At 40.0% G+C, this 15296-nt stretch overlaps 1 protein-coding gene across 2 annotated transcripts in view; it reads left to right on the top strand.

The window, feature by feature from the left end:
• MED13 (mediator complex subunit 13) overlaps positions 1-15296 on the top strand; it is a 145795-nt gene that overhangs the window by 65055 nt on the left and 65444 nt on the right. For both annotated transcript variants that reach the window (XM_026710143.2, XM_026710142.2), the window contains exons 5-6: positions 2060-2257; positions 12385-12567. In XM_026710143.2, the coding sequence (XP_026565928.2) occupies positions 2060-2257; positions 12385-12567 (381 nt within the window). The remainder of the gene's footprint in view (positions 1-2059; positions 2258-12384; positions 12568-15296) is intronic.

The following is a 15296-nucleotide window of genomic DNA, read 5'->3' as shown; positions in this document are numbered from 1 at the left end:
CTGCTTTCTAGCTTGGTGCTTTAACTGACTAGACCAAACTGCCTCTTCATACTAAGTCTTTATTAGCCACCCCAGAGTACCATTAATGGGACGAGGAGTGGCCACATGAAACAAAATAAGTAAAATGATAATGTTTTTTTTGTTTGTGTTGAGAATCTTGAATGTTGCTGTTGGAATTTACATTAATAGCCAGAACTTCTTGATGACAGTAAATGGGGCTCAGCCTACTTCTGAAGTGATTTTGAACAAATTTTAGCAGTTCTTGTGTGTTCAGGTTAAAAAACTGTGTTCAGCAACTTTTCCACTGTATCTGCGTTAAATGTTCTAACTATTGAAATATATCTTTCCCAATATTGGTTAATGTACAGTACTTTCAGAGACCATCCTTTTATTATTAGGCTCTCCTTCATTTATGAAAAAAATTGAACTCTGAACTTTATAGCATCCCGAAATATTGACTTCAGTACATTGTTCTTGTTTTTTTAATTTTTTAAAAAAGAACTATTTTAAATTACTGTCTGGTATACCAGAATATTGTTTCCATTCTTGATTTATTTCGGTGAGTTTCTGTGTCAGATGTTCAGAAGGATTAATTTCTAGCTGTTGTTATGGAACATGATTCTTATATAACATACTGTTTTAGTACACATACATTTTAATGAGGGACAATAAGTCCTTGTCCTGAAATTGCCAGTAATCAGTAGTTCTTTATTGAACTCAGCTTTCCTTCTAATACAAATAGGACATTCAGTTATTAATTCTTGAGATGTTAACTTTTTGTAGTAGTTCCGGATCTTGTCAGAGTTAAGTGATTATCAATAATATTAAACCATGATTTGGAGTTAAAAACTAATAGACACAAACTTGTCTTCTTTATCCCATTTTTTCCTTGCATATTAGCATTAAAAATGGTTCAGTCTCTTTCTGTTTTGTCTGAAATTTGGAAAGTTGCATAAATAATGATTTGTTGCCTACAAATTATAGTTGCATTTTCAAATAAACTCAGACTGACTTTTAAAAACACCCAAATGTTCATGAAAGCAAAGTGAGCCATGTTTAAAATTTTTGGGATCAGGGGAAGTGATATTTCTAATAGACAGGACAGATTAGGGCAAGTAGTCTTTGACTTCCCACCATTCATTTAGTGACCATTTAAAGTTACAATGGCACTGAAAAAAAAGCCTTATGACCAGTCTTTGCACTTATGACCGATCCTTGTACTTATGACCATTAGACAATCCTGATGGTCATGTGATCACAATTTGGGCATTTACAGCATGTATAGATAATCCTCGATTTACAGCTGTTCATTTAGAGACCATTTGAAGTTACAATGGTAATTAAAAAGTGACTTGCGACCATTTTTCACATTTAAGACCTTTGCAGAATCCCCGTGATCGTGTGATCAAAATTCAGGTGCTTGGCAACCGATCCATACTTAACACCTGTGGCAGGAAAGTTCATAAAATGAGGCAAACTCACTTAACAAGTGCCTCAATTAGCAACAGAAAGTTTGGGCTCGGTTGTGGTCATAAGTCAAGGACTACCAGTCTAACCTTTGTAGGTTTCTAATTCTCTGAATTCCCCAAAAAAGGCTTGTGGAAAGTGGTGATAGGACCTACATTATTATCCAACTCTGTTCAGTTTTTGAGGAGGTGACGTTAATCAAAGAGAGAACTGACTCTACACCCAGTATCTTTTGCAATCACCTAATTATGCTGACATTTTTATCCTGTCCTCTTTTGCAGGCTTAGGTAATGCTACTCCTTTGTATAAATATTCTAAAAGGCAACGTTCACTCTTAAGCCTCTCTTCTATGCTCAACTTTAGCTGCTGAAAGCCATTTTAATAAGAATTATACGCAGCCCTTGGGGGAAAATACTGTTTGGCATGCCTCCAAAAATAGATATTTCATTGAGATAGTCCTGAGGAAGTTTTCATTGGAGAGAGCCGTCCTTATTCCATCAGCAGTCTTTGGACATATGATCCGAGGTTAATTATTGCCGTTCTAATGTGAGATATACTTTTCTCTCTCTCTCTCTGTCGTTCTAACTTCTAGTTATCCTCAGTCCATTTGGATTAAATGGTACACTCACAGGGCAATCGTTCAAGCTGTCAGACTCTGCTACGAAGAAGCTGATCGGCGAATGGAAGCAGTTCTATCCTATCACGTCCAACTTGAAAGAGGGACTGGAAGAAAAGCAGGAGGAAATGGATTGGGAAGATGACTCTTTGGCTGCTGTGGAGGTCCTTGTTGGTATGGCCTTTTACAAATGTTTTCCAAACAAGTGAACTTGTATTTCAATATTATTTTTTTTTGTTACAGTCACAGACCAGAAACCAGAACAAATAAAAACAGTCAATCAATATGCAATTAAAAATTCTAGAATAAAATAATAAATAACAGATAAAATCTATGATAAAATCTAGCCTGTTAACGATACATGGTCTAACTACACTAAAATCACAATCCATAAGTACCGCTGTAACTTCAAACGGTCACTAAACAAACTGTTGTAAGTTGAGGACTACCTGCAACTATTCAAATACAGTTTTATACAACAAACGTGGCAAATTATACAACAAACGTGGCAAATCCTTTGCGCTGCTTTTTCCTTTCCCTTTTAGTAATAAACTGACTACAGGCCGCACAGTTTATGGATTGTGATGGCAATGGATCCATAAGGTAGTACTGAAGAATAGCCTATAATGATTTTTTCACAATTACAACCATTGCAGCATCCCCATAGCCATGTGACCCAAATTCAGATGCTTGGCAACTGACTCATTTATGACTGTTGCAGTGTCCTGGGGTCACATGATTACCTTTTGCGGCCTTCTGAACGAGCAAAGTTAATGGGGAAACCAGATTAGCTTCACCACCATGTTACTAACTTAACAATTGCAGTTGGTTCACTTAACAACTGTGGCAAGAAAGATCGTTAAATGGGGCAAAACTCAATGTCTCACTTAGCAACATAAATTTTGGGCTCAATTGTGGTCGTAAGTTGAAGACTACCTGTAGTTATAAAACAATCATTTTAGGATTGTATATACTGTATTTCCCCGAAAATATGACCTACCCTGAAAGTAAGTCCTAGCTTGATTTTTTTTACACGTGCACCCTATATAAGCCCTACCCTCAAAATAAGCCCTAATTAAGACCCCGCCCACTCCAGGGCGGACGGGTAAAAATGAAGCTAGGGTGGGGATGGGAGTGGTGGAGCTGGCCTACTACTTACCTTTGGACAGTTGAAGTCAGGCCTTGCACACCCTGACACCTGCCTTGCCGGCCCATTTCTTCTGCGGCTGGCTAGACCTTCCTGAAGGCTTCTGCAGCCGATAAAAGGGCTACGAATTGATCTGGAGCTCTGTTACCGGCTGCAGAGGCCTTCAGGAAAGCCTTGGCGCCTGCAGAAATTCCTGAAGGCCTCTGACAGTGAAAAGGAGGCTGGGGACGACGTGCGTAAGTGAGGATAGTCAGTGGACGACAAGTCTCCCCACCCCTCCAAAAAAAAAAGACCTGGTGCCTTTTGGGGAGGCAAAATATATATATATAAGACAGGACCTTATTTTCAGGGAAACATGGTAGAAGTGTAAGATGTCCTGCCACGGGTTATTAAATTATGGCAGTGTCTGTTTGCGAAAGCTAAGGATGCTTAAGATCCATGGGGATTTTTGCAGCAATTAAGGTAGTCCAAAAGCAAGAATATTGATTCAGAAATATGCTTATCAATTCAGGTACTCCTCGACTTATGACTGTAATGGAGCCTTCCCTTAATGGTTGTTAAGTCATGACAGCTATAAAGCAGATCATCATGTGACTGGACTCAATTTTATGGCTTTTTTTTGTGGTTGTTGTTAGGTGAATGCAGTGGTTGTAAAGTAAATCCCTCAGTTGTAAAGTGAATCCATTGTTTCCCATGGGGCGTTTTTGCTGAAAACTGGAAGAAATCGCTAACCATGGGGCACGGTGGGTGGTGGTTACTGCCATCAGAATTTGGGAACCGGGTTTTGGGGATCTATTGTAACTATGAATGGTCACTAAGCGGCCAGTCATAAGTCAAGGACTACATGTAACTTCAACAGAGGAGTTACAAAGGTTTGTCCAGAAAATCACCTGGGTTTACTATTTATTTATTTTAGTGTCAGATTATTTATTCCTGTATTCCGAAGAAGAAACCTTCTTGTAAATAGCTGTTGGGTGACTCACAATCCATCATGGCAGCCTTTTTGTGAGGACACATAACATGCTGTTACCTACTTACCTACCTCTTCTCCGGAGCTATCTTAGTCAAGAATTGTGTCATAAACACTCTGATTTAAGAGTTGTTAATTGCTTTCTGAAAATAGCAGTTATTTTGTCCCTGCCTGCTTACTTGCATGGGTATATAATTCATGAAAGCTTGTGCAACAGTAAATTAATTACACACCACATTACTCTTTGTTGTATAAATAAATCCCTGGGCTCTGAGTTTATATTATGTTTTTAATTTTAACTGGAATTAGAATTGCTTTAAAGGTAGTATTAGGAGAACTTAAAGGCTTTGTCAGAAAGAACACAATAAGAATGAAAAGCAAACTGTAGAATAGAAAGCAATAAAATAGATTTGTGCAAAATAAGGTATGTCTAAAATGGCCATTCAGACAAGTCTTTCAGGAAGGGAACTGGATGTTAGTAGAGTCCAGTTATGGAATGTAAAATGAACTATTCACATATATGATTCAAAGTTTTGTTTCCTAATATAGGAAGAAAGATGAATTCTAAAAGAGGATCAGTATTTTAATTTCATTTTTAAGATTAACTATTGTTATTTAATCCTAATATCGGCTAAATGTCCATTTGAATTCACCATTATGACAATAAATATTTGATTTGTTCATTGGCACTTTCTGAAAAACACATTTTTGGGGATTTAAGAAGCCTTATTAAAATTTAGAAGTACAGGCATGCCTTGAGTTGCAACCTCAGTTGAGGCCCAAATTTATGTTGATAAGCAAGGCGGTTGTTAAGTGAGTCCTATCCAATTTAACAACATTTTTGCCATGGATGTTAAACAAATCATTGCAGTTGTTCGGTGAATCATGCAGCTGTTAAGCAAATCTGGCTTCCACCATTGACTTTGTTTGACAGAGGCCAGATGGGAAGGTCCTAAACAAATTCCCAAATACAGGGCCAGAGGGTAATAAGGCTCTGTGCCCAGAAGAAGAGAAATTAGTTCTCCGAATGAAGAAAATATTTTTATTAATAACAACACATAACACACACAGCAAAACATCTGCATGAAATTGCAAAAGGGGGAAAAAAAGCTTGTAAATATACATTCTATGAAAACCTATTTGAATAATCATTTGTAATGTTAAGCTTACCAAAATCATGAAATGGGATAATCAGCTTTGCTGCTTACCAAAGTTAATAAAAAAAATAAGGTAGCTAACAGGCCTGGGTATTTTTTTTATTTTCTATTTGACAAAGAAATAATACAGCAAGACAAAGCAATAAGAATGCAAATAAATATGACGACATTTCTTACTCAAAAATGTGCTGTCGACCTAAAATATTAACAGTGCTTTTATTTTTTCAAACTCAAAACTGTGAAAGTGGTCACAAAGAATTATGCTTCTATATTAGGTGTGGTATGTATAACGCATCTGTTGTGTTTCATCTACAAACATGCATATTTTAATGTTCAGGTGGTATATAGATCTTTAAAAATGTGTTCTAAAAAAGGTAATGAGAATAATTATCTGTTCTTAAGTAGACCACGTAAAAAAAGCCCTTCAGCTTTTTAATTTAATCCATGATCATAGCTTTCCACCATTGAAACAATAGCAATAGCACTTAGACTTACACAATAGCACTTGACTTACAGTAAATAGTTCATTTAGGGACTGTTCAAAGTTTCAGTGGCACTGGAAAAAAAGTGATGCATGACCGTTTTTTTTCACACTAAACAACTGTTGCAGCATTGCCATGGTCACATGATCAAAATTCAGACACTTGGCAACTGAGTCATATTTATGACGGTTGTTGTGTCCTGGGGGTCCTGTGATCAACTGTTTGCGACCTTCTGACAAGCAAAGCCAATGGGGAGTAGCCAGATTCACTTAACAACCGTGTTACTAACTTAACACTGGCAGGGATTCATTTAACTGTGGCAAGAAAGCTCATAAAATGGGGCATAAATTCACTTAACAAACATCTCACTTTACAGCAGAAATGTTGGGATCAATTGTGGCTGTAAGTCGAGGACTAATCTGTAATACCGCTCCACAGTGCTTTACATCAATGGTTCTCAATCATTTTTTAATCAGGGACCCCCTTTAAATATCTTTTATGGCCCCAGATGCTCAAGTCTTAACTCGGGATTTAAATCATAACATTTCTCCAAGCCTTGCAGCCCCCTGTGATGACATCATGGTCCCCCCAGGGGTCCCAGACCACAAATTGAGAGCCACTGCTATGCACCATATGGCTCTACAGCATATTTGTTTACAGTCTGGATAAACAGCACCATATTTAACCTATACAGGTAATCCTCAGCGTACAACTATTCATTTAGGGAATGTTTGAAGTTACAATGACTCTGAAAAAAAGTGACTTATGACCATTTCTCACACTTAACGACCGTTGCCACATCCCCACGGTCACGTGATCAAGATTCAGCCGCTTGGCAACTGGCATGTCTTTATGACAGTTTCAGTATCCTGGGCTCACGCGAGCCCCTTTTGCGACCTTCCGACAAGCAAAGTCAACAGGGAAGCCAGATTCGCTTAGTAACCGTGTTACTAACTCCACCACCACAGTGATTCAGTTAACAACTTTGGCAAAAAAAAAAAAGGTGGTAACTGTCTTATTCAGCGACAGAAATCTTCAGTTGTTGGTGGTAAGTGAAGGAATACCTGTATTAGGTTAGGAAGGTTTAAAAAGAAACAATAGAAAATACTTGTAGCTCTGGTTTTAGATTTTGGCAGTTGTTTTGCTCTCCAAGCTTGTTTCAATTTAGTTTCTGAACATTTCATTTCAAGACTAGGTAACTTCATCTGCAGGATTGTCTTGTCTTATTCTCCTTATCTTATAAATGTCTTGTGTGCCAGTGTGGTCAGTTGGTCGTTTGGTTGATTGTTCATATGGAGTTATATTTAAATTCTGAGCAGCTGATCTAAATAGAGTCAAACATTCAGTCACTCTTTTAAGGTTCTTGGGAGTATAAAATTATCCAGGAGAACCTTTTATAACTTTCTGAGTTCCAGAGCGGGAAAAACAGGATAGAAATAGGATGTAAGTAATTTAAGCAAGTTTTTGTTTAGCTTTGATTAACTATCAAGATTTACTTGTGTGAAGTCTTGCCTCAAATAATCTTCCTGCTCTTTCTATGTCAGAACAGTTGTCAGCCACCCTGGGCTTGCTTGGTAGAATGCAACTTTTTTTTAAAAAAAGGATGACATTGAGATGGATTAAAATTTAAGTAGCTTGGCACAGGAGAGAGGCATTATTGTGGACCCAACTAGAGTAGGATTTACAGCCCAGATGTAAAAAAAAAAAGTTTTATTGCTTTGGTGGAGGAACAGAAAATAGTAGATAAATTATATTACATCACTGACAAGGAACATGCTTTTAGCCTAGCGCTGCTCTGAAGATAATCGAGACAGAGACAAAATGAGAGGGTTCCTTAAGGATTTATATGTGGGAACAGAGGTAGTTTCAGGTTTCATAGCTAAAGAAAGCCGTATACCATGCATTACTGAGCTTAAATGGAGAAGCCAGTAATTTAATTTTCTAAACCGTTCCTTGGCTTTCTATGATTCTAAGGAAAGAAAAATGAGTAAATTTCTAAAGTCCTATATCCCACAGCTTGTAGTTAACAGCGCACTTGGGTGCAAAGTTGTTGTACAGTTTTTGAAATGGAAAGCAAGAAACAGGAGGTGAGGGGAGGATGTGATTTTACTGTGAGGACTCTATTCTCCTGCAGATTCCTTTGTTGTGTGCTTAGTCACCACAACATTGTCTAAAATGTATATTTGGTTCATGTGATCTAGGCCAAGTCTCATTCTGGTTTGGCTGAAACTAGGAGTGATACCTAGAGAATGAACACCCAGTGTAATTTCCTGCAGTTGCAGGGAAACACCCAGAATCCTGTAGTATGTCGCTTTAAATAAAGCTTTTAAAAGGCAAAAAAAGTCCCAAACTTTCTCCCAAATCCCAGGAAATCCCCACCCAAGTATACCATATAACAAAATTGGCTGGTGTATAGACTTATTTTCTGGATTCCCCCTCCACCACCCCCTGTTACTTGTTTTTAATCTCATGTATGTATGTATGTATGTATGTATGTATGTATGTATGTATGTATGTATGGTATTCAGCTTTGTTCGGGTATTTTCCCACGTCATTATAGTTGTGCTTTTAAAGTTGTAGCAACGTTTCGGCAGAATCTCATCTGCCATCATCAGGCTTCTGTATTGTGTTCATCTGTGAGTCAGACTTTTACAGTTGTTTCAGTTTTAAATTTGGGGCTAGCGTACTGCTGTGCCAGAATGGTTTCTTCTTCCTCCTGATTGGTTGGGAGTCTTGGTCTGTGTTTATTGGTCTTGGAGTTTGCTGTGTTCTGCTTGATTGGTGTTTCTAATATCTTCTGTCTGTTTTGTGGCTTTTTTGTGTCTTGATTGGCTGGCAACATTGTGTTCCCGTATTGGAGGCTTTTAGTGCAGCTTGGCTCCGAGTAAATGGACGGTTATCATTTGTTAGGAAGCTAGGCTTCATCTGGGTGCCTGGTTGGGGTGTGTTTGAGCTGGAGGTATCAGGGGGGATCTGTTTGTGTCCAGCTGTTTGCTGGCTAGTGGTGTGGAGATTTTTTTGTTTGTGAATGCAGGCTTCCAGGTCTTTTTTCAGTCTCTGGCTTCTCTGATAATTCTGTAGCTGGGGTTTTCTATAGTGACTAGGGTTTTGGTGCCATTGAAGTCGATGCTATGACCTGTGGCTTTCATGTGTTGGACTAGTGAGGAAGTGTGTTCCAGCTTTTTTACTGCATTTTTGTGTTCATCCAGGCGGGTACTTATTCTTCTATTGGTCTGTCCAATGTATGTGGCTGGGCATGATGCACAGGGGACTTCGTATATGCCTTGGTTTTCCAGGTCAATTTTATCTTTGGGGTTTCTAAGGATGGCTGCTATTTTTCTGTCTGTTTTGAAGGCAGTCTTGATGTGATGCCTGTGGAGTATATTACTGATTTTGTCTGTAGTACCTCTTATGTAGGGCAGGACAGCTGTGCCATAGGTCTGTTCATCTTCTAGGTCTCCATTATGTCTCACTGTGTTTTTGTGGATCAAGCCGATGATTTTGCTTTTGTGGAAGCTGTTGGCTGTCAGTAATTTAGTCAGGGTGCATAGTTCAGTCTTTATGTGTTTCTTATCTGCCAGGCGTTTGGTTCTGGCGATTAGTGTTTTGGCCACGGAGTTTATCTGTACTGGGTGGTGGTGGGATTGGGCGTTGAGGTAGTGGTTGGTGTGTTGTCTTCTGGTATATGGTGTGTCCTAGTGTGCCATGTGTTTTTTTGTAGATTAGTACATCTAGGAATGGTAGTTGTTTGTTTGTTTCCGTTTCCATGGTGAACTTGATTTTGGGGTGTGTGCTGTCTAGGTGCGTTAGGAAATCGTATAGGTTTTCTTTTCCATGGGGCCAAATCACAAATGTGTCATCGATGTATCTTAACCATAGTTTGGGCTTGTGAATGGCATTAGCCAGGGCTCTGGATTTGAATTCTTCCATGAACAGGTTTGCAATGATGGGTGACAGTGGTGATCCCATAGGGGCTCCTTCAATTTGCTTATATCTTTGTCCTTTGTATATGAAATATGTGTTGGTTAAGCAGTGTTCTGCTAGTTCCATGAGGTGTTTAGCTGGTTGGTATTTATTTTTGATGATTTCAAGTGTTTCTTTTCTCGGGACTTGAGTGAATAGTGAAACCATGTCGAAACTTACAAGCAGGCTGTCAAATTCCACCAGACTGTCAATCATTTGGAAGCCTGCACTCACAAACAAAAAGGTCTCCACACCACTAGCCAGGCAAACACCTGGGCACAAACAGATCCCCCCTCAAACACACCCAACCAGGCACCCAGATGAAACCTAGCTTCCTAACAAATGATAACCATCCATTTACTCGGAGCCAAGCTGCACTAAAAGCCTCCAATAGAGGAACACAATGTTGCCAGCCAATCAAGACACAAAAAAAGCCACAAAACAGACAGAAGATATTAGAAACACCAATCAAGCAGAACACAGCAAACTTCAAGACCAATAAACACAAACCAAGACTCCCAACCAATCAGGATGAAGAAAAAACCATTCTGGCACAGCAGTAGGCTAGCCCCAAAATTAAAACTGAAACAACTGTAAAAGTCTGACTCACAGACGAACACAATACAGAAGCCTGATGATGGCAGATGAGTTTCTGCCGAAAAGTTGCTACAACTTTAAAAGCACAACTATAATGACGTGGGAAAATGCCCGAACAAAGCTGAATACCATACATATATATGTATGTATGTATGTATGTATGTATGTATGTATGTATGTATGTATTATCACTCACACATCATCACAAAATCTCCGTAAAGCCTCAGACTTGAAATCTGGCACATATGTTCTTCTTGGCTTCTAGAAAAATCCTTTCCACTAAGAAAGGATTTTTCGAAATGACCATCAGAGCATTAGTATGTCGTATATTATTATTAACACGGTCTGATGCTAAGCAGTTCTACTCCCCCTCCCCACCTGAAAAGAAATCTCTTCCAAATGCAAAACACAAGCAGAGGAGAGGAGTTTCAGTTTCACAGCACCAAGCAACTTTAGTGCAGAACAGTTGAGCCAAGCTACGCCCAGGCTCCTTCCTGTCTTCTTCTTGATCACACAGCAAATACTGCTTCAGTTTCCAAACAGCCCTCAACTTTCTCACACACTGACAGGACACTAGCCAGATGAATACCAATGGATGTTGGTAGGAAGAGGCAGAATCCCCTCCCACCCTTTAATTTTCCTCCCCCAAAACTAAGCCCGACCACATAGTTTTGTAGCGAAGCATGAGTATCGAGCTAGTACAGCAGAGGTGGGATTCATCAGGTTCTGACTAGTTCTGGAGAACCAGTAGTGGAAATTTTGAGTAGTTCAGAGAACCAGCAAACACCACCTCTGACTGGAGATTTTACACTATCCTTCCCCTGCTGCGCTCACCAAGCCTCGCCCACAGAGCAGATAGTAAAAAAAATTTTTGAATCCCACCACTGTAGTACAGCATATATGAGAGCAAACTGGTTGGAAAAGTTGTGCCAACAGTTTCGCTGTCTAGATGCCAGGCCATCATGTGCAGGGAAAGGAAGGAAAGTACTGGTACTTGTTGTTTTATAGTTTTAGAATTGTAAACTGCCCAGAATCATTAGGGTGGGATGGGCAGCTATAGAAATTTAGATAGATAGATAGATGGGCAGCTATAGAAATTTAGATAGATAGATAGATAGATAGATAGATAGATAGATAGATAGATAGATAGATAGATAGATAGATAGACAGACAGATGCATGCCGATAGATAGATGCTGATAGATAGATAGATGGATGGATGGATGGATGGATGGAATGTTTTCCTACCATTTTGAGTTTTTAACCAGGCGGGTCCAGCCATATTGGTTGTGTTTATGTTATGCTAATGGAGATAGCCCTTCATCTATGACCACACTTGAGTCCAAAATTTATGCTGCTAAGCAAGACAGTTGTTAAGTGAGTTTTGCCCCGCTTTATGACCTTTCTTGCCACATGTGTTAAGTGAATCACTGCAGTTGTTAAGTTAACCCCTGCGGTTAAGTTAGAAACACAATTGTTTAATGAATCTGGCTTCCCCCTTGCTTGTCAGAAGGTCATGAAAAACGATCAATGACCCCCGGACACATACATGCCAGTTGCCAAGCACCCAAATTTTGATCAGGTGACCACGGGGATGTTGCAACAGTCATAACTGTGAAAAACTGTAATAAGTCACTTTTTTCAGTGCCATTGTAACTTTGAGCAGTCAGTAAATGAATGGTTGCAAAGTGCGGCCTACTGATATTGTTTTGTGTTTTTTAAAATAAGCTACAATGGCTGGACTCACGCATCTCTCAACTAATTTCCTAATACCTAATAGTTTCATTGTGAACCCCATAATTCTCAGCGAGGATTTAAAGAGGGAGAGAAAAGACTTGAGCCATCTGGCATTGGAGGAGGAATAACTACAAACCTTATAGCATTATATTAAGCTATGTATAATGTCTGCTAGTGCATCTGTAACTCAACTGGATTGTGAAATAAATCACTGTTTCCTCCCCCCCCCCTTTTTCTTTTTCTTTAAAGCTGGTGTGCGAATGGTCTACCCAGCATGCTTCGTTTTGGTTCCTCAGACAGACATTCCTGTTCCTAGCACTGCTGGTTCAAGCAACTGTTTGGGTGTCCATCAAGTGCCTGTTTCCACAAGAGATCCAGCTATTTCCTCAGTTACTCTCACGCCACCGACCTCCCCAGAAGAAGTTCAGACAGGTAGAGTAAAAATCCATTATTTAGCTATTAGAATGGGTGCTTCTTCAAACTTGTCTTCTGAATCTCCAGAGTAGAAGAACTTCCATCTGTTTTGATGTGGTCTTTTATCCTGATACTTCAGAGTGCATGTCAGGGCCAGTAATATCTAGTAAAGCTGCCACAGTGAAGTGCGGGACATTCAAATGTATGCTCTGTGTTGTAAAAGAGCAACAAAGATGATTAGTGGACTGGAGGTTAAAACATACAAAGCAGTGGCCTCCAAACCTTTTGGGTACCAGGGACCAGTTTTTTGGAGAGCGGTTTTTCCGCAGACTGGAGGGAGAATGGTTTCCCATGCTGGCTGCATCCTGCAGATGGGGCTTTGCTTGTTTGCATGGCCCGGTTTCTGGCAAGCCATGGCCCGGGCTTGAGGGGCCCTGATATAAAGAATGGTTGCTGGAATTGGGTAATGTCTGGTTTAATGAAAAGAAGGACTAGGGGTGACATGATAGCAATCTTCCAATACTTGAGGGACTGTCACAGAGAAAAAGGGGTCAATCTATTCTCCAAAGCACCTGAGGGCAGGACAAGAAACAAGGGGTGGAAACCAATCAAGGAGAGAAGCAACCTGGAACTAAGGAGAAATTCCCTGGCAGTTAGCACAACTAAACAAGTGGAACAACTTGCCTCCAAAAGTTGTGAGTGCTTCAACATTGGAAGTTTTGAAGAAGAGATTGGATAACCATTTGTCTGAAATGATGTAGGGTTTCCTGCCCGAGAAGGGAGCTGGGCTAGAAGACCTCTAGATTCAATTTGATTTGATTCCTATTCCTATTCTATTGTTACGAAATTTATTTTGATCGTAAAACTGTTTGTAATGTTTTACAGCAAAGTTTTAATCACCCTTTTGCTGTTTATTTAAAAAAAGTTTTTAAAACTTCGAATTGGAATTTAAAACTTCTTTTGCTAAGGATAGAAGGAATCTCACCCTGTGCTATCAAACCAGTCAATCAAAAGGTTCTTAAAAGGTGAGAAACAGTTAACAAGCAATTCCTGAAAGCGACTGGAAAAGGAAGCATGAAACCAGGAATCCTTTTAAAGGATTGCAATTTGAGCAAGATGGCTATTTCTTCCAGAACTCTAAACCTGCCCAGAGACCTCTTTCTTCCTTTCTTATTTCTCATGAAGAGCAACAAACTGTCTGGAGCATTTGTGGGTGATCTCAGATCTTCTCCTTGTTCAGAGAGGAATTCCGAAGAGTTGGTTTACTCAATGGCTCTTCATTCTGTTGTTGTCAGCTGCATTTTGTCTTCAGCCCGTCATTTCTTCCCCAGAAATTCCTGTGTTCACCCCAAAGGTGTTTTTCCAAAAGGCAACTGGTTTTTTTCTTCGTTTTTTTTTCTTTGAAAACGTTTCGCCTCTCCTCCAAGAAGCTTCTTCAGTTCAGAACTGAAGCGGCAAACATGACCTGGACGATTGAGAATCTCTATAGACATTTTCTCTGTGTTCATGCTTCTTATGTTAATTCTATTTTTGCCCTTTGAATTTTCTTCTCCTGAATGGCCACATCAGTAACTAGACACCCCAAAGACTTTAATCCAGCCACAACAGTTTTAGTACTCCAAAAGACACTCAACTGTTCATCAATACAGCATGCCAAGTGCCATCCGACCTGAGGGGCCCATCATCCAGCACTATATTGTCAACCTTTTTGTATCTTCTGTCAACGTCATTTTCTTGGTAAAAATTCAGGAGTGGTTTACCATTGCCTTTCCCCACACAGTATGAATTCATACCCTTCCCACTGTCAGTAAAGTGATCATCTGCCTCCAGCGTCTTCCTATATTGCTGATGCCCATTGTAGATGCGTGCTTGAATTAACAGGTCAGCTGGGATTGCACTTTGGGTGACCCCACGGGGTGTATGTACTCTTAGCATACATTCTTAACATTCTCCGCTCATCCCACCTCCCCCACGCTGAAGCAGCATTAGCAGGATTTGGGATGGGAAGAGAGTCCCTTGAGAGTCCCCCGGACTGCAAGGAGATCCAATCAATCTTAAAGGAAATCAACCCTGAGCTCTTCTTTGGAAGGGTAGATCCTGAAGCTGAAGCTCCAATACTTTGGTCATCTAATGAGAAGAGAGAACTCCTCGGAAAAGAGACCAACGTTGGGGAAGATGGAAGGTGAAAAGAGAAGGGGAACGGCAGAGGATGAGTTGATTAGACAGCTCGTCATCAATGCAGTGAACATGAATTTGAGCATCTCTCCTCTGAGAAGCAGTGGAGGACCAGGGAGTTGGTATGCTATAGTCCACGGGCTTGCAAAATGCTGGACACGATTTAGAACAACAACAGCCTTTCCAAATTCTCTGAAACTTGCTGCTTGATAATCTGATGGAAAACCTTGCCAGATGCAGATGTCAAGCTAAATAGCTGTCGAGCAGCGGTCCTCACTCTTTCCAGCTTGGCCCCGTGCAGGGTGTATGTGAGAGTGCTAGGCACATGCAGGCATGCACAAACTCCCATTTGTGCGAGTGGCGGGTGCCCAACCCGCATGAAGCAGCAGACGCTTGTGTTCACATGACGATACGATCCATTTGGCTCCGAAGACAAATTCATTTAAATTAGCTCAGTTCCATCCACATGTCTATCCTAAGGTGCAGGTCCCTCCTTCGGTGCCTAAGCACGATCAGTTGAACTCTCATTTTCCTTCTAAGAGAAGCCATATGCGAGATAAAAAGTTATCGGG

Source organism: Pseudonaja textilis, chromosome 1 (genome assembly GCF_049901715.1).
Source record: "Pseudonaja textilis isolate UNSWEBS1 chromosome 1, rPseTex1.2, whole genome shotgun sequence".
In the NCBI taxonomy this organism is placed as follows: Eukaryota; Metazoa; Chordata; class Lepidosauria; order Squamata; family Elapidae; genus Pseudonaja; species Pseudonaja textilis.
The sequence above is the reverse complement of the archived record's forward strand: the minus strand, read 5'-3'. Positions and strand labels throughout refer to the sequence as shown.